At 43.7% G+C, this 20,013-nt stretch overlaps 1 protein-coding gene across 1 annotated transcript in view; it reads left to right on the forward strand.

Annotated features, from left to right (window-relative positions):
* The first annotated feature begins 4,278 nt into the window (after positions 1-4,278).
* Positions 4,279-20,013, forward strand: part of IPPK (inositol-pentakisphosphate 2-kinase) — a 30,226-nt gene continuing 14,491 nt past the window's right edge. Inside the window, exons 1-2 of the mRNA XM_058031946.1 lie at positions 4,279-4,413; positions 17,737-17,784. Coding sequence (XP_057887929.1) covers positions 4,333-4,413; positions 17,737-17,784 — 129 coding nt within the window. The 5' untranslated portion in view covers positions 4,279-4,332. The remainder of the gene's footprint in view (positions 4,414-17,736; positions 17,785-20,013) is intronic.

A 20,013-nucleotide genomic window follows, 5' to 3' on the forward strand; every position in this document is an offset into this window, starting at 1 on the left:
TTAGATATCCTTAAATATATCCTTTTAGGCAAGACCTAAAAGCTCTTTATCCCTTCATCTTTCCTTCCTTGCCTGCAGATTAGAGGCTGTAAAAACAGACTTTAGGGAGGTGCTTAGATGGGGTTGGTCTTGTTCCTTTCTGCCTTAATACCCTGTCAAAGCTACCAGGATTTCACCATAGATTTTTGCTTTAATGACCTCCCGCAGTTTATCATGTTTTCTCTTACCAATCAAAAAAAAATCACAACACCTTTTTTCATTTGTTTGTGTTTTGGGTCATGTCCCACTGGTAAATAGTTGTTTTTCTTTTCAATAAATGTACAGCCTCCTGTGTACAGAAAATGTTTTTTAATTGTCTTGTCTACGTGTTAAAAATGTTGTCTGTGCTGGAAATTCTTCAAAGTTAGACATACAGTACAGAGTTCTTCTTTATGCTGTGTCTATAACTTTATAACTCTCTCAGACTGTATGCAGCAATAAAGTTCTTGATAGTTATAATGTCTGTTTATCCATATCTGTGGTAAGTTTGTGCAAGCTCTTATCTGCTACCAGCATAGATGTGGCTTTATTCACATAAAGTCACCTTTCCTGTTACTTACAGCCTTACTCCTGAAGCTGTGACTTCCTTTATTTCTACAATATTTTACTGTTGTTCAAAGCACCTCATGGTTTCTAAAAAAGCCACCAAATGACACACTGCAGTTCTACTGTAATCTGTTTTTCTTTGTAGGGTCAGTGATTCTTAGTCAGGGTGAGATGATGAAATAACAGTTGGAGCATGAAATTTCCTGCGCTTCTAGTATGTGTGTGAAATTATGTAGAAAAACCAGGGATTCGAGAAATAACAGTGGCATGGCACAGCCTGATATGAGAAAAAAGACAAAGCTTGAACATTTGAATGATGAGTTACATAAGTATATTCCATTTCTGCTGCTCTGAGTAGAATAAAAATATGAAACTCAATCCTATTTAAACACAATTCTATCTTTTGAAACTGAAAATGGTGCAGTAGTTTAAAACAAACAGTAATGGTATTTTGTAGTGCAATTTCACTGTTCTATTATCAAGTCCATTTAATATTTTTGGACTCATTGCCTTGAATTTGTGATTTTTAAACCTGATTTCTCCAGGCAGATGTTTCTAGGTCACAGGATAGGATCTTTTGTGTCATGATTACTCTTTTCATAAAGAACAAAATATCCTTTCTTTTATACAGAAGCCTCTTTCATTTCAGGAACCAGGAGAATTAAGATGTACCTATTATAGCAAAAATCCTTCTCATGAACTTACAAGACCTTTGTATTATTGGCACCCAATTTTATCATGAGTCTGAGGTAATGCTATTTTTCCCCCCTCAGATGTGGATTTAATGAACTTTTTATAGCAAGGAATGTTAACATTAAATACTTGCCTGATACTTTTTTTCTTCCTCAAACAGAATATGTGGACTGTTCTTACAATTTCATTCTCATTCCCTGGTGAACTTACAAATTGCAAAAGATGGCAAATGAGAGTCCAGTGTTAGTGGCTTCCCAATACCAAAGTATCCCAAGAAACAGGGATTGTGCCATAAAGCACAATGCAGTTACAGCTCTCTGAGGAACAGAGATTTCAGGCCAGTGGTGCTCTTCTGACTCCTTCAAACATCAAAAAAGAACTGCTGAGAGGATGAAGTGGGGGCTGCAGAACTGAAGGTACTCTTACATTTTGCATTCCTGCTGCAGTTTTAAACTCCTTTATTTACATACTGAAATACCACAGGATACCTGGCCATCTGCTGAGATCCCTGCGTGGGTTTTGCAGGTCACTGAGCTCTGTGCAGACCTCAGGGCACCTAATTAAAACCCATCCAGGTGTGTCCACACCAGCTGTAGTTTCACCACCTGACAGGGGAATTCCAGTTAAGCAATACCTGAATGGCATTAATGGCACCAAAACTTCTGATAGTTCAGTCCAAGCACGGTGTAGATAATACCTGGAATGAGTAATAAGACCTGATAAAGCAGGGAGAAATAACATGTGTTAAATGGGCTTTTGTGCCTGCAGGTTTTAGTTTCACCTGTGTATTTTCAGAGCACTGCCTCAAATAAATTGCCCAGGTGGTAGTTCTGCACCTTGGAATGCTGGAGGAAAAGGAGGGGAGGGAAATGCCCTGCTGGAGAGAAGTATGTTAAAACTTGGTGTCCTCAGTGTTGGTTACCTGGGCACTCAAACCTCCACTTTGTTTTTGACTCTGGTGTGCACTTTTCAGAACTATGAAAAAATGTGCTGTGTAGAGTTCCTTTTAAAATTGAGACAAATTAGTTTTGCCATTGCAAGACAATACATTGGTATTATTTCCCTATGTATTTCTCAGGGTAAGCCTAATAAGTATTCAAATACTGTTTCCCTGAAGTACAGTTATTTTTAATGATAGTATCATAAATACCACAGTCTTTCAGTCCTGAGTGAAACTTCTTTATAACACTCTTAGCAATCAGAATAGTGTGGTTAATTCTTGTATTTTAGATGTGCATTTCTAGTAACACAGCATAGAGAAACTTTGCAAACACAGATGACAGAAGCCTACTTTAAAGAAACCACTGTCATTGTTTTAATCTTTATCAAATGGTCAAAGGAGCAAGATTCATTTTTCATGTAGGCATGTATAGTATGCTAAAATAGGAAAAGTCATCAGTTAGTATTTTAGCACATATTTTGTTTAACTCCTGTTTTTTAAGTTTTAGTGAAATTTTTTAATTTTAGTGAAATTGGATGATGTGTTTAATTATACCACACACATTTAAAAAAATGATCAGTGACTCATTGCAGATTTATGCAAGTTTTATTTTCAGCCTTCTAGGTGCATTTTCTCTCTCCATAAAAAAGGCACTGTTTACTTCACTTTGACTTTCTTTTGAAAAGCTACAATAGAGAGACAAGTTTGGGTACTATCCAAATTATACAAATGTTCATTATACAGAGGAAAGCTTTGGAGTGTTAATTACCTCTTTTTGTGCCAGCCTGGCCCCTGTCATGAAGAGCCTTGTGAGGACACAGGAAAGAAAAGAGGGAATTTCAGAGAGCCCTTAGGGATTGTTTTAAAATGGTCATTGAAGGGTAAAGTTTCACTGCTTGTGGTCAAAACTCATAGTCATAAAAATTACTGGATTAAGGGTTCAAAAATTTAATCCTGTGCTTGTGATAGGGAGTTTGGATCTTTAATTGTTTTCTATTTATTGTAAATCATGTATGTGTATATTCATACTTGGGAAAACAGCTTAGTGTTTAATTTTTAAAGAATGTTACACAGATGTTCATCTTTCTGCTTCTAACATTGGGTATTTGAATGACTTGGTATATTGGAGCACAAGGCTAATTAAACAGACACTTGACTGCAAGAGAAAACATCTGTAAAACTCAAACCAGCGTGACTGGAAACTGTGGCTGAACAGACATGGAAGGGACTGCCCAGGGGGATGCTGGAGTCACTGGACGTGTATAAGGAAAGACTGGATGTGGCACTTAGTGTCGGGTTTAAAGGCGGTGACTGGTTGTAAGTTGGACTTGATGGTCTTGGAGGTCTTTTCCAGCCTAATTGGTTCTGTGAAATGCAATCCCAAAGGGCTCAAATCCTGCCCTGTGTTGGATGTTGGACCATGCACAGAGCCTCTGCCCCAGCTCATCTTCCCCACAGTGAGCACGTTGTGTGTGCACCCCACACCGCAGAACGCTCGGAGCTGGAGGGACCCATCGGGAGCAGAGTCCAGCTCCTGGACAGCCCAAAATCCCACCCTGCCCCTGAGAGCAGGGTCCGAACTCTGCCGGAGCTCTGTCAGCTCGGGGCTGTGACCGAGGGACGCTGCTCAGTGCCCGACCCTGCTCTGGGTGGGTTCCTGACAAAGATGGGGTCTCTCTCCAGGCTGAACAAACCAAGTGCCCTCAGCTGTTCCTCATAAGCCTTTCCCTCCCGGTCTTTCTGCATCCTTAGGATGCTCTCCAACAACTTAGTCCGTTTTTTTACAGTGTGGTGCCCAAAACTACACACAGGTAGAGGTGAGAGCCCTGCAGAGCAGAGCGGGACCATGCCCTCCTTTGACCGGCCGTTCCCGGAGGCAGAAGATGATTTTCCGCCGCCGGTCCTGCCCGGGCGGCGCCTGAGGGCTCCCGCTGCCCCGGCGGCGCTGCCCGGCCCCGCCATGGCGGCCCCGGCGGCGCTGCCCGGCTCCAAGATGGCGCCCGCGGCGGGCGGGACTTCCCGCGGCCGAGGGCGGGCGGCGCAGCCGCGATGGTGGCGGCGTGAGGCGGCGGGGCCGGCGGCTGCTCCTGCCCTCCGCGCGGCCCGGGCCGGGCATGGAAGTGGAGAAGATGGATGAGAATGAATGGAAGTACCACGGGGAAGGCAACCAGAGCCTCGTCGTCTCACACTGCCAGGTACGGGGCAGCCCCGAGCCGGGGCCGCGTGAGGGGGGCGGCCCGGCGGGAGCGGCCGCTCGGCCCCGGCGCCCGCCCTCGCTGCTTTCTTTGCCGGAGCAGTTTTCTGTCCCGCGGAGATCGGGCCCGTCCCGTGGGGAGGATGAGCCGGCGTTTCCCCGGGCCCTCCGTCACGGCCAGCAAGGATGGGAGCGAGAGCAGCCGGTGGCCGGGCAGCTGCCGCCTGGAGATGGGAGCTGTGGGGAAAAGTGCTAAAAATTCGCCTTTTCCACCATCATTCCCGGGTGTGGGTGATGTGACAGGAGAAAGCGAGCTGCTGAAGGCGTGTTTTTCCCTTTGTCACCGACTGTGGCTCGGTGAGGAGTTTGAGCCCTCGCTGCAGTGCTGGGCCGGGCTCCGACTCTCATTGAGGTTTTTGGCTTTGCCACGGAGCTGCCGTGCCGTGACCCCGCCGGGCACTTCATCCCCATTCTCCCCTGTACCTGTTGGGCTGGTTTTTTGTTTTGTTGATTTTTTTCCCCCTTTTTGTCTGGGTTTTTTTTTTGGGTGGGAGAGGGATGGAGGTGTAGTTTATTAAAAAAATACCAGTAAAATAGATTCAGCACTTGAAGCAGTAATGATTAAACAAAGCTGAATCCAATCGAGCAGACTCTGTGTCAGTTTATGCTGACAGTGTATGCGTGCCCCCCTTACATGTGCATTATTTACTTAATACAATGGAATACATGGCCCTTAAAGGAGTTTATTCCTTTTCTAAAAAGTGCCTGTGGCCGTGTTTGTGCTTTAAAGATGTATTTGTATTTTAGTTTAAAAGCTGGTATGGATTTGCCACAGAATGTTCTTGATGACTCATAGATCAAAACTCAGCAAAACCGGAATGTTGAAATGTAGGATTTTTGTAGAAAAAGATCTATAATAAGAGTTGAATCTTGAAAATAATTTTTTAAAATTATGTCTAAATGAATGACTGTAAAGGATGGATTATTTTAATGTCTGTTTTCTGTGTTATAAGTATGAATTAGATGTAAAATATTAACAAATACCAAGCCTGAGAAAATGCTAGAAATCTTGTGGTGCTCTCCAAACTTTAGGAGGGCACTTCTGTGGCTCTGGCTTTTTCTCCCTCTTTTTCTTTATATCAAACACTGTTTATAAGCAATTTTTGTGGAAGAAGAACATGTGTGATTTTGTTTCCTGTCACATTGAACTTTGAAAAAGGCAGTGTAGAAACTTCTCAGTCACTGGATGACGGGAACCAGGATAAATAATGGATTATTAGTGATGTAATTGTGATTATCTTTAAAGATGTGGAAAGTGAGGAAGTCAGCCAGTGATTCAGAATAGCTGCTGAGCGTGCCAATTCTCTTTTTAACAAGATGCTAAAACTTTATAAAGTTAGAGTGAAAGTGAAATAGATACATTTTTTCCTTTATAGACAACCTTGAAACAGGAGAGCTTACATTTTGGATCTTTGTGTCTATTGATGACAAGGTCTGGTAAACCTGAAGCCTATAAATACTATTTAGATGTTAATTGTAACTTTGTGTCTCTTAGGAACAGGATATGCTTGCCCCATTAATCATCGTGCTGGTGATCACCAGTGTGGAGGGATCAGCAGCACAGCTAAGGCATTTTGACTGTTCTCACTTCATCCTGTAGCTTCCCAGTTCATGTTTTTTGTGTATCAGTGCAGGAGGAAGGGCCAGGGATTTGGTGGTGGTGGGAGAGACGTGAATGGATGCTCAGATACGAGTGAGAGGCCAGACTGGAGCTGTGCATGTGCTTGTGGTTCCCATGTTCTGATGTGGTGTTTTGAAATGTGGAGAGAAAGCTGCTCCCTGCCTCTCTGTGTCTAAGCCTCTCTTCCTTGCTTTTGGAAAATTTGAGAAGTTTTACTTTTTAAACTACAACAAAAAAAGTGAATCCCTGTCCTTTTGGAGAAGAGGGCATGAGCTGCTTGGCCTGTCCTGAAACGAGATCTGGGCTGTTGTGTTTGAGCTGCTGCTCTGTGCCCCGTGCCTTGGAGCTGAGAACAGCAGGGTGGGCTGGGTGGGCAGCCTGGCTGGAGCCTCCTGCTGCAGCCTGTGGGGCTGTGCTGGCCTGGGCATGGACAGGCAGGGCTGTGGGTCTGTGCTGTCACAGGGAGCTCTCTGGGCATGGACAGGCAGGGCTGTGGGTCTGTGCTGTCACAGGGAGCTCTCTGGGCAGGGACAGGCAGGGCTGTGGGTCTGTGCTGTCACAGGGAGCTCTGCTGTGCATGGACAGGCAGGGCTGTGGGTCTGTGCTGTCACAGGGAGCTCTGCTGTGCATGGACAGGCAGGGCTGTGGGTCTGTGCTGTCACAGGGAGCTCTCCTGGGCATGGACAGGCAGGGCTGTGGGTCTGTGCTGTCACAGGGAGCTCTGCTGGGCATGGACAGGCAGGGCTGTGGGGCCTGTGCTGTCACAGGGAGCTCTCCTGGGCTTAGGGCTCTGCTCAGTTCCTGGGCATGGACAGGCAGGGCTGTGGGGCCTGTGCTGTCACAGGGAGCTCTCCTGGGCTTAGGGCTCTGCTCAGTTCCTGGGGTTGCTCCATTCCCTGTAGGTGCCCTTTAAGACATGAATGTAAGGCATTGTTAATCCAGAGAGTACCAAATGAAAAAGTTGGTCATGGAAAAGTCACATGGCCAGCACACAGCTCTGCTGGCAGGAGCTGACAGGGCCTGGACACCGGCGACACGCAGCCACTTCCCAGCTTTGTCTGGCACTGGGATGTGCTGGCATCCTATGGAACGGGCTCTGCTCTTTCCATGAAAGTGCTGTCAGTGCTCTCTGTGCTTTTTCCTCTTGCTGGTTATTAATCCTGCAGGGTGTAACAGTGACAGGAGTGTCACGGTGTAACAGTGACAGGATTGTCACTGTGTGCTGAAATCACTGCAAGTGCATCTCTGCTCCCTGTCCCTGCAGTGCAGGATGAGGATCCTGAGGCACGCCAGGGGCTGTTCAATGCATCTCTTCTTACAGTGGGGGCTTTACAGAGTTGCTTTAATTAGTTTGGCAGCATTTAGGCAGTGATCTGGGGAGGGAAGATGGAATGCCTGCCCAGCATTTCCAGTTCCCATTGTTATCACTGGAGCTCTGTGCTAGTTTGCTTGATGAGCACTCAAACTTCTGCTTTCATGAGTTTTTAAAGTTTCAGTTCTGGAGACTCTGAAGTTCCAGAGGATGTACAGAACTATGGTATAAATGTCTCTGGTAGTCAGGCTTTTCCTTTTGGTTTTTATTGAAGCTGTGAATGAATGAATTCAAATTGAAACTGAGTTGTGGTCAAAAGGCCTTTGTGTAGTCTTGCAGTCTGCTGAAGTGCTAGAATGATCAGACAACTTTGCTGCCTCATGATTCTAGTGTGAAATACAGCTGGTGACTGTGAGGTGTTGGTGAGACACGTGTGCTGCAGGACAGATACAGATACAGCTCCACAAACCCTCAACCAAGCACCATCACAGCCATCCAGGTGCTTTAGAGAGGAGGTTTCTTTTTCACAGAGTTTTTTAGTGGAGAGTCACTCCTTCTGCTTCAGATTTGGCTTCAGATTTTATTAGAAAGAGAGCAAAGCAGTGCTTTCCCTCCTCCTCCCTCCTCACGGGCAGCAGAGAGGGTTCAGAGGAGCTGCTGCAGGGCTGTTATCTCCTGGTTAGCTGTTGTGTCTTTCTGCAGCACAGATCAGAGCTGGAAATCCTCCTCTGGGGTTCTGCACTTGGGTCAGTTGCTTGCTCTTATGGAACACTTAACACTTCATTTCAGAAGGCTTCAGGAGATGTTTGTAGAAAGTAGTGTAAGCAGCTCTAGGAGTAATAACTTGGATTTCCTTGTGCTGGTGGTCTGCAGTAGCTGCTGTGTGACATGGAGGATGTACATTCCTCCTGGCCTCTCTTTTACTTCTTGTGTGTTGGGATATTGTGCTAACCAAACCCCTCATTTTGAAATACATTTGAACATTAAACTTGTGTTTCAGGGTGAGTATGGGGAGGTGGAAAGTAGGAGGCTTTTCCCCCCAGCTTGGTTTTTATTCAGTGAGATGGTCTAGAACAGCCTTGTCATGCTGTTGCAAAAGGTTGTGGTTTATGGCTTCAGATGCCTGGATTGTTAGTGTTCATCTGCTTTGTGTCTTGGAATGTTTGCAGCTCCAGCAGATTTCTTTGGGTTTTGGTACAGGACTTAATTAGAAAAACATGAACCATCTCCACAGCATCTGTGAGCTTACAGGTGGGGAAAGGAGAGGAGATGGAGAAGGTGAGGGAAGCAGCTGAGGAGTCTGGATGAGGGAGTCAAGGCAGGTAGTGAAGCTCACAGAAGATTCTCAAATTTGTGCCTGTATTAGACAAATAATATGTCTCTTTGTGATATTTATTTTCCCTTCAGGACCTGTGGTGAAGATGCAGGATGTCCAGTGCTGCTTTAGAATCCTTCCCAGTCCTTGTGCTGGCTGCACAGGGGCCTGCAGAGGAGCAGGGAGAGAAGGGATCTGGTGTTTTAGCAGCAGCCTCTGCTCTCACTGCGTGTGCAGCTGCTTCTGCTGGCACCTGCATTGTGATGGCTGCACAGCAGGGCAGGGGGTCACTGTCTGCAGAGAGGGATTTGGGACTTTGCAATAACTCTGAGAAAGGGATTTGTGTCCAATCAGGGTAGATAATAGATAATTGTTCCTCATAATGCCTTTGCATTATGAAGGAGTTTTTCTGTGTTGTTTTGTTTATCAGAGTAATGACAAGTTCAGTTCTGTTGCAATGAGCTGATTGAGGAGAGGACAGGATTGTGTGTTTAGACAGGAGGATGTTGCTGAAAGAGTCAAAAGCTTCTGGTTGGAATGACTTCATTATGTGCAGCTTTCCTCTGCTCTTGTTTGGCAGAAAGGGATGATGCTGATCATTGCTTGCTGTCATTGAGGGAATCTTCTTAAGGTGCTTTTTGTGATGATGTCATTTTGTACAAGGCCCAAAACTCGTGTGGCCTGTTTCTTCTCTTGTTTTTCTGTGTGGAGCTGCCTGAGTCTGTTTTGTGCTATTGGAGTTTGTGTAAGTACTGATGCCCCCCCAAACTTCTGAATTGTTCCTGAAAAATTCCAGATCCCTGACTAGAAAGCAATTTTTTTTTCAGTTGTGTTCTGTTTCCTGTTCAGTTGTGTTCTGATTGTTTTTTCTTTTCATTAATATCTATAAATGTCTTGATTTCATGAAAATATAGAACAGGCTGATTATTTCTGTATTAAAGAATCTTCAGTTAGGGAAATTTTGCTGTTCCTGTGGATATAAATACAATAGTTTATTAATAATGGCCTCTCTGAATTTTGCTCTGATTAAACATGGCTACATTCTAGTCTCTTGGTTCTTTTACAGAAAGAGTAAAATGCAACTTGTATTTATTGCATTTTAATTTGACTAATTGGGAGAGGCACAGTTATGGTAAGACTTGAACTTAAACATCTTTGTCTCCTTGATGAGATTCTGGTGTTTACATTCCAAACCTGTGCTGATTCCTGCTTCTGATGCATTTGGCAATCATGTAATGTAGGGAGGAGTTCTGCATCTGATCCTGTAGAATTTTCTGTCTCTTCTGTTTGATGTTTGGTTTTTGTTTGTTATTTTTTAATTCCATAGGGCATTTCTTTGACCTGGACTCTCCAGCGTTGTTGTTTTTTTGGGTGTGTGCATATCTCAGCAGTGTCTAACAAAACAGTGTTTAACAAAACCCCCACACCTGCACCCCTTTTGCCTGCTTAGACAAAGGACAGGAGGACAGTTTGATGACTGAAGGGAATAGTCCTTCTTTCTTAGCTGATTTTTTAGCATTTTATTTACTTATTGCAAACAAGTGGAGGAGCTTCTGCCCAAATTGACTGAAGCAGCATGAAAACCAGTTGAAAAAGCCAAGTGTGTAATCAGTGAAAAGAGAGGAAGAGCTGCCTGTCCTGCTGGGAACAACAATGAGGTTTTTATGAACAGAGGGCAGTCACCAGTTTGAGGTGGAATTTGGGAACCTTTGTGACACCTGCATTAAACTGTTGGATTCCTTGCATTGACCTTGGCTAATTGATATTTACATGCACATCTATGGTCAGTGGATGAGAAACAAGACAGTTTTGTATTTGTTTGTGTTTAATTCTTTGGCTAAACAGGTACAATGTGACTGTGGATGCCATAACTAATTGACCTAACTCTACTTGAGTACAATCTACAAAGGTTTTACTGTAAACAAAGAATTAAAAGTTGAAAGTACTTCCAGTTCTGTGAATTAGCTGTGAAGCTTTTTATTGACACACACTTCTCCAAAGTTATTAGATTGAGTCAACATCAAGGAATTTTAATTCTGTATCAGGATTTCAATTCAATATTGTACCAGTGGTTAAATGTAAATTTTTCTTGTGTTTCCCAGGTTTCTGCAGTGCAAGGATGCTCTGAATGCAGAGTGGCTCAGTGCCTTCCATGGAGTGCCAGGGAAGGTGGCACTGGGTGGCAGGGCTGCATGTGGAGAGGAGAGAGAGCAGAAAAGCAGCAACTAAAACTTTTCTTGTGAGAGTGCCTTCAGTTTTGTAGATGCAGATGGGGCAGCACAGCCTGAGTGTGGATGGAGATGGGAGACAGAAGCTGTGCTCCAGCACTGATCCCAAATGACAGCAATCATTTACCTGCAGCAGCAGCACATCTCTCCTCCCTGCAGAATACTGATTTATTTCAGAGGTGCTCTCTTTTGCTAATGATGAGTGTTGGAGCAGACTTGTCTTTTGGTGACCTTCTTTGGAAATTCAACTCTACTGTGGGTCAATTTTTTTCCTTTTTTTGGGTGTGATTTTGAGAATGCTGAAGGCTATATCATTAAAATGTAAAACCAATCCCAGTCTTGCAGTCAAACTCAGGAGGTCATTAGCCTTGATTAAAAATGATCCTGGTTTTTTCTGGTTGGATTCAGTGCTGGCTCAAACTTGAATGAGTTCCTTTTGCAGTTGAGATCAAGTTGTTGTCTCAAAAATATTTCTTTTGTGTCTGTAGCAAGTGCTTGCAATGCAGTGCTGGAGTTTCTGTGCCTTTTCTGTGTCTGCCCTCACTGACAGTGGCTTGGGTTGGGCAAAGCAGCCTGGCTGACCCAAAGCTGTGTAGGAGTGCTCAGTCTGAGCCTGCTTTATTCACTCTTTTGGTGCTTCCTCCCTGCCAGCCTTTCAGTGGATGTGTCTGTCACATGGAATAAAGTGTCAGGGAGGTGTCCTGACCCCCTTCAAGTGTCCCCCCTGTCCTGCTTTTTCTGGGAAGGAGCAGTCACTGGGTTCTGCATGAGCACAAGGTGGCTTAGGTGCCTTCTGCTTGCCTTGTTCTGGATGCTGAGGATTATTCACTTGTTCTAACTGTCCATTTAATTATTTAACTCCATTCTAATCCCTTTTACTGTTTGACTCTGTATTTCCTGCCCCCATTCCTAATTTCCTGGAATGCCTGCTTTCCCCTGCATGCCATCAGATGACTTGGCAGCTTAGAGCTGGGGTGAGTGTGCTGCTGATAGAGGGGCCTTCAGAGCAGCTGAAAGGGAGGGAGCTCAGGGTGTGTTTTTGTGTTCTGATTGCTACAACTCACCTGTCTGACAGATGGATGAGGCATTTCATGTGCTTTTAAATGTTAAGGAGCATTTTTCCTTGTTTCCATGTGCCAGTGCACACTGAGGGTCAGGCATCAATGGGTTTATTCATCCTGCTCTCTCTCTGGGATGTGTTTGCACCTCATAGCAGTGGTGCATCACTTGATATCACTTCAGGTGCTCTGATTAGCTGCTGTGGCTGAAGGGCAGACATTTCCTTCTCACTCTTGCAGAGTGCAATCATGAAATTCTCTCAGAATTGGTACCATCTGTGCATTGCAAGGTTACAGAGGCTTAGCTATAAAGTGAAACCTGAGGTAGTGCTTGGCTCTCATGGGAATCAAGATTATAACCAAGCAGGAAAATAAATTGTAATGAGCACCTGAATTCTGATGCAAGCTGTGAGCTGTGTGCTAAAGAAAACAAGTGTCATGGGGGGTTTGCTTTCAAATAAGGGTTTGCCATATTGAATGGTGTAAAGCCAGATGCCATGCCAGAAATCCTTTATTCATGTTAAGAAATAAAACCATTGTTCTTCAAGGACTCCTGTGCTAAATAAAAGAGTATTGTTCCTATTTCTGAATGCTTCTTTGCACTATGTGTGAGCAATTGCTAAACTTCCTCCATACTGGCAGGAAATGGAGCTTTCCTCACTTTGTTTTGTGTGATCTTATCCACCTTGTGTAGAACAAAACTGAGTTGGAAAACAATTGTGCATGATGCTACCAGTGTATTTCATTCAAAAGCTGCAAAATTTTCTAGTTCTTAGTTTGTTTCCATCTCTCATAACCCTTCACACTGCACAGCACACTGACCCTGGATGGAGAGACCTTTAAAAATGTCTTGTGTTGAGTGCCATGAAGGTGAACTTTGGCTGAAGTGCCTTGGCACTCTGGTGGGCATGTTTCCACTGAGTTCCACCATTCCTCAGAAGGACAAACTCTCCCTGTCACTGGCTTTTCTGAGATGTGAAGATAACACTTCTTTGTCCATTTTTCTCCTTCCCAGAAGTTGCATTTTCTGAATAGAAAACCATTGTTTTCTGTTCAAAGCCCTGAAACTGGAATTGGAATTGAAGGGGTTGTGGAATTTAAAAAGTCAGAATAATTTTTTTCCTTGGGAAATAGTGCATGCAGCTGCAGTGTGCCACTGCAGGAATTGCTTAATATCAGCTAAACAATTCCATAGTTCATGTTGAGCACCCTTGGAACTGTCAATAATCAATATTTGCTTATCACTGTGTTCAGTTTGCCTCCCTCCCTGGGGCTGACAATCAGAATGTGCTTTCTGTAGGTGCCATTGCTGCAGGTTGCTGTAAACCCTCAGTGATTGGGTGGCACTGGATAAGCACAGGGGCAGCTCTGGCATCCTTGGAGCTGAGTTTGGTAAGTTGTTGGTAGCTCTTCAGGGTCAGCAAAACAGTGAATTCAATAACCAGGTATAAAGAGATTCAGAGCCTTCACAGACACTATTTTCTCCAAAAGTGTTTGACTTTGTATCTTCATCTCCTTTGGCAGTGGCTGGTGGTGGTGTGTGAAATTAGTTGCAAAAAATAGCAGAGTAAGAATTGTAGAGAAGATTTGTTACCAGTCTTGGAGAGTGTTTCACACCTTGTTTATAATTGGAAACTTGTGACTTTAACATGCACAACTTTTTAAGAAAGATGGGTTTAGTTACTCTGTTTCTCTATTTTGGGCCTTTTTAAGCAGCAGGTAGGTAACTTTGTCACGTGAAATTGCAAACAGAGCCTGCAAAAACACTGGTGAGTTTTTAGATGCCAGAATTTATGAGGTGTTGTGGAGTGAGGGGGATGATGGCTGTGGGAAGGGGGTGCAGTTCCTTTTGGGAATTAAAAAGTTGCATCTCAGAGTCCTGTTCTCTCCCAGTGGATCTTGCATTTGTGAGCCCAAGCTGGGAATGGAGGAGATGAGAATCTTTTCCAGTTGGGAAAGAGATGTCAGAGTAGGGCTGTGCCTCCAGACAAAAGCAGTTAATGTGATCTGCTCAGAATAATAACAGAGTCATAACAAATGACGTGAACCTGCTTATTTGGAGAAGGAGCAGCTGATGTTTCCCAGGCTTTGTGTTTGGACAGGCCAATTCTTTGTGTTTTTGTACAGAAACTTATTCTAAACCTGAGTGAGCAGAGGGAAAATCCACATCTTTCTGTATATCTGAGCACTTTTATCAGCAGTTGAGCTAATTTTAATTTTTCCCATTTCTTTCACTGCCACCAACTCTTATCTAGATTTTTGTTACTCATGTAGCAAGAGACCTGAAAAAAACCATGACGCACACGAGGTTGTTCCCTGAGGGGGAATATCAAGATTAAAGATTTGCCCCAGTTGTGTTTAACTTTTCAAAACCCTCCAGTTCAGGAGGCCTGCATTTTATGTTAGTGAGGTCACAGAATAAGGTCATTATCCAACACCAAGCTGTAAAGAAACAAATGTAAGCTTTTATCCTGGTTTCATAATTCTGCTGCCTAATCCAAAGTACCTGGATTGATTCCAGTCATATTTTGGCCGAGCTACCGAGGATTACTTTATTTTTTAGATTTTATTGGGTAAGATTCATATAATAGCTGTAGTAACTGCTCTAGAGAATAAAAATTTTTACAGGTGAGCTTTTGGGGGCCAGGCCCAGGACACAGGAGGACAAGAGCTGTGGGTGCCACTGATCTGGAGCATTTTCACAGCTCCTCCTCTCCTCATTGGCAGTCCTTAACTCGGTTCCACTCTAACCCCAACAATTGTTCTCTGATGGGTGTTAAAGAGGGGTTTCCTTTCTTGGTGGGGCTGGAACTCCAAACGCTGTGGTCTGGGATGGAGCTGCCCCAACACCTCTGCTTACATCACCTCAGCCCCAGCCTTGTGGATGTGTTTTAGAGACACAAGTTTTGTATCTTCGTTGCTAATGTTTGTTTTCAGTTTTCCATAACAATCGGGAAGGGTTGTTGTTGTTGTAGCCTAGTAGGGCCCGGAGCCACTGAGAACATTGTTATCTGCCATCAGGCTGCTCTGCTCCCATGTGAGACTTGTCCTTAAATTCCTTATTTGAGAGTGAGAGCTGCAGTGTGTGATGTTCTGATGGGGGGATTATTTTTAGTCTTTTGTCACTAAATGGAGACTGAACATATGCAGGGATTAAAAAAAAATTGTAGAGAATTCTTCCTTTGAATTCATCATTTTTCTAACTTATCTTACATCATAAGATATGAAGCCTTTTAATGTTGTATGTGTTAGATTTGCCTACATCCATGCACTGTTTCTTTTTTTCTCCTTTGCTTGCAGCCTGCTTTTTTCATCTTTTTCTCTCTCTGGGGCTGTTACCCAGCTCACTGAATGCTCTGCTGGTGCCAGGTGCCTCTGTGAGCCCTTCCACTGTTCCAGGAGAAGGAAATGCAGGGAGCATTAGGATCTAGTTGAGCTGATTCTCAAAGTGCTGAGGAGCAGTGGCAGCCTCCTCAGAGATCCTTTGGAATTTGGGTCATTCTGGTGCATGCAGATAAGTATGGCACATATTTGATGTTCAATCTGTAAATATAAAAAAAATTTAAGGCATTTTAAGATAACTGACAAAAAAACCTCATGGCAACAACCACCCACAGTATTTCCAAGTAAAGAATCAGCCAAGTGAATCAGAAATGCAATAGCATGAGAAACGTGGGCCAATATTTTTGGTGGTGATACTTCTGAAGCTGTTGGCACCTGTGGCATCTGATGGATTAACCTTGGTGCTGTGGAACTGCTATTGAAATGCACAAAGGGATGTAGCTGGCTGGAAACTTGCCTCAAAATGGGAAAGAAGTGCTTGGAGGGTTTTTTGATGTTTGGTTTTGGGGTGGGTTTTTGTTTGTTTGGTGATGGTTTTGTTTTTTTATTTCCTCTAACCATCTAATAGTCTTACTGCAATGTAGCCTGGGCTGGCTGGTCTAAGTGCATCTGTGAAGTTTGTTTGAACAGTGCTGTGTTTCCTTTTGACATCTGTAGGCCAGCAACATGTTCTTCTTTTGCCATATGTAATTTTGGTCATTTTGCCAAATCAGAAATAACTTGCTGATGAACAAATACTGTCCTGAGTCAGGTTTTCCAGAGCACTGCTTGGAATCATGGCTGGGAACTGATTAAAAGATAAATATCTACACTAGCCTTGAAAGATTACAGAATCATGTTTCTCAATGGATTAGAAGTGATAATCAGATCACTCCATCACTGATCCACTTACCAATGAATAATTAAAGCAAGAGGCCCAGGTGGTTGGAACACTGTAAGAATAACACACTGCCCACAGAGCCACGGGCTCACCAGGCCTGTGCTCATCATGACAGAGCAGAGGAAGTGTCACCAGCACCTTGTCCAATCCAGGGGACTGTGATTCCCACTCTGGTGGCATCTCCTTTGCTCTTGGGGCACTCATCTTGCAGCACAAATCAAATTAACAGCAAAGTATCCTTTCATGTAAGAGTGTTTTCCAGATGTTGTGCTGGTGTGAGGCCTCATAGATCTGGAAGGGGCCTTGTCTGGCTTTCAGTGGCAGTGTCTGAACCTGGACCCAGTTTTGTTATTGTTTTGGATGCCACATTGTCATTAGTTTTGCTTGTTTCCTCTTTCTCTCCATGTTAGTAATTAAAGATATCTGCAGCTCTGTCCCTCAGCCCTTGCAGAAACAGCTTTCAGCTCTGGAACATGGAACAGATCTGGTGCTGTCATGCTATGGGGAGTTTTTTAATGGCAAATCATTTAGAAGGGAAAAAGCTTGGATTCCATAAAGCAGACATTTTGTCTGCATTGTCTTTGTCAGCAAATCTGAATGTACTTCTGTGGGAGTGCTTTAAATGGATTTAATCCTTTTTGGAGTATATTGGGAAGGCCCAAATGGAGACAGACTGGCTGAGAGGTAACTCTGGAAAACAGAGTTTGTCTCTACCTTCTGTGGTGCCCAGTTGTTGGTGTTGTACCCAGTGTACCTGGATAGGCTGAACTGCATCCATATTTACAGTGGAAGTAAATATCTCTAATATCAGCTATTCAGGCAGACCAGAGGCAGGGCTCTGTGTTGCCTTTTAAGGCTGCAGGTGCCTTAACACCGTGTCAGACTTTGATTTTAATTTGTAACATGTCAAGCTTTTTGAATTGTTACAAAACTGATAACAATTGTAAAAATTACAAAAAATTAGGGAGTTTTTCTATGGTTTTAAGGTAAAATATTTGGACACCTGCTGTATTTGTTCCTGTGTTAGATATTTACTCCCCAGCAGGGTGTAGCTTAGGGTTAAGTTCAGCTGTGTAGCTGCTGCTGGTAACTTGTGTGTCCTTAATAATTTGTAATGCTCTGCTGATGCTGTGAGTGCAATGGGCCTTGTGTCCCTTTTGGGGAGCTTTGGTGCACAAATACCAGGGTGGGGGGGTTTGTGGCTCCATGTGAGCTTTCCCAGACTTCCAGGGCAGTGCTGTGAGCTGAGGGAACATTTCCCTGCTGTGCTCAGTGACTGGGAATGCAGAGTGGCTGCCTCGTTCAGCTGGTGGCAGAGCTGGCAGCAGGCATTGCTGGGTTTGATTTCAGCTGGTGGATTTGATTTCAAGGTGAGTGAAATAACCATCTAAAATGTGCTTTTCTGTTTGGTTTTTCCCCTTAATTTCTCAGAGGGGTGCACTGGGGAGTCAGACAATGGTGGTGTTAATAGATGCTAATGAATCCCTGTTCTTTGCTGTTTTCCTCAGCGCTGTGTGGTGCTACGGTTCCTGAAGTCCCCTCCCAACCAGAACAAGGTAAGATTTAAACCTGTCCTGAATGCCCTTGGGTAAGCTAATAGCCAGGGTGAGGAGAAACAAGAAACCTGTGAAAGAGCTGTGGCTGGCAGGGGTGAGAACAAATGGCTGTTTTGAAATGTGCCTGTGTTTCAGGGGCTTTGGCAACAGGAGGAAATCTGAGGTTGCCTTGTGTAACTGGGCTGATGTGAGTGCTGATAGCACGGGCTCTGTGTGGGGCAGGGCAGAGCTTTCAGTGTCAATGTCCCAAATCCACCTGTGGGAGCTCAGGGATGCTGAGCAAGAAGGGAATTTTCCTGCCTGTGGGCAGGTGGGACAGAACAGGAGCTGCACACAACTGGTGCCATGGTCAGGGTCTGCTGTTCACCACCAGTTCAGGAGCTAAAAAGCCATGGAATGGGAGCAAAGACATGAAATGTTCACAGAATTCCTTGTCAGTGAGTGACTGAGTGTCCTAGCTGTGACAATCTCCCAGTTTCTTCCATGGTACAATAGCAAGGTTTTGCTGCTTGAGAAGGAGCTGAAGTGAGTTACTTTAGATTTCTTTTAACAGGGATAAAAGATGATCAAAAACCAAAGGTGGAGCATAAACACAGTGTTCCAAGGAAGAAAAATGAGAAAAGAGGGCACAAGGTTCAAATTGTTTCATTTTCTCAACCTTGAGAGGAGTCTTTAGGGTGTGTTACCTGGGAGATGCAGGGCATGGCCTGAGTTCCAGCAGCCCTGAGCCATGGCTGTGTGAGGCAGGGACACGTTGTTCTGAGGAGGGACATCCTGAAAGCATTGGGCTCTGTGGGAATGCTGTGTGCCTCATTTTAGGAAAATAGAAACAGGGATGAATGCAAATAAATATCTAGAAAGGGCATTTTATTGCTTTAAATCAGGGAGATAAATGTGAAAAGCATCCCGTTTTACAAGGGACAAGTTGCTAAAGCAGAGGAAGGCAAAATTGGTGAACACAGCATGTGTATGAGTTACTTGATGGTCTTTCTGCTGCTACTTAACTTGAAAAAAGGTCTGGTAAAAAAAAGTATGATTCAAGTAGATTTTTGAGCTGCTTCTATTGGCAGGATTTCAAAAATGTATCTTGTGCTTTGGTAGTAGCCCAAGATAATAATGTTTAGTGTTAACAAGAGCAGTGATGAGCCCAGAGCACCACAAGAAAGGAAACAGTGCTTATCTCAACTTTCAGTATAGCAGGAGAGGACTAGACCACAACTTTATGTAAAAAGCCAGTCTGTTGGAGTTTATTTAAGAAAACAGAACCCTGAATGCCTGCCCCTTTTCCTTGCTAGTTTTCCAATTTTTTAATTTTAACTTCAAAGAGATTGTTGCACAGTAATTGTATTTAACAAATGGACAGAGTATGAGAGAGCCACAGAGGAAGGCAGGAAGTGACTGCTCAGTTTCCACAGCACTGGGGCTGGAATGTGATTCCAGGGCTGCATTCTGGGGAGAGCTGGCTCCAGTGTGTGGACTTGGTGATGCACAATTCCCTCTGAACAGAAGGTTTTGTAATTTGAATATATTTACTTATTCTGGTGATTGATTTTTTTTAAAGGGCCATTTTTTCTTGGAGCAGAACAGAATAAATATTTTAGCATCAGATCAGTAAACAAAGCCTGGAGAATCAGTTTTGGGATAAACTTGCACATAGCAAGAATGACAGGGAAAATGTTTTGGTTTATTTTTTTAGGAATAATCTGTATTCCTGACTTAAACAAAGTGAGTTAGGTTCAGAAATGTTCTGTTCTGTCTGTGCATGACATCACAGGTCATCCAAGGTAAACAATGCTGAAGGAAGCAGTTCAAGCAAAATATTTTCTAGTAATACACACACTGAAATTCAGATGTGAACAAATAGGTCTCACTCTCTTCTGCCTAACTCCTTTGGGAAGGGTAAAGAAGTCTGGATACTGCTTTGTACATTTAATTATCTGTTTAATTATGAATTTGGGATTAGATAATCCAGTAGTTGAACAAGTTGGTATTATTGTGCATTGTAACCTTGTTGTTATGATTGAAAAACACTCAATGTAACTGCAGAGCTTGCATTGCTTGAATAGAAAGTCAAGTGTCAGCCTCAGGGAGTGCTCTTAATTGCATATTGCTGTGTTAGTGTGTGATCTTCTTCATGAAGGAATTAAAGTTATTGTATAAAGCCTATTTGAGTTTTGGTGAGTGAGCTGGCAGTAATGATGGGTCCTTCAAAAGCTTTTCATCTTAGTG

This window comes from Melospiza georgiana, chromosome 11, assembly GCF_028018845.1.
Source record: "Melospiza georgiana isolate bMelGeo1 chromosome 11, bMelGeo1.pri, whole genome shotgun sequence".
In the NCBI taxonomy this organism is placed as follows: Eukaryota; Metazoa; Chordata; class Aves; order Passeriformes; family Passerellidae; genus Melospiza; species Melospiza georgiana.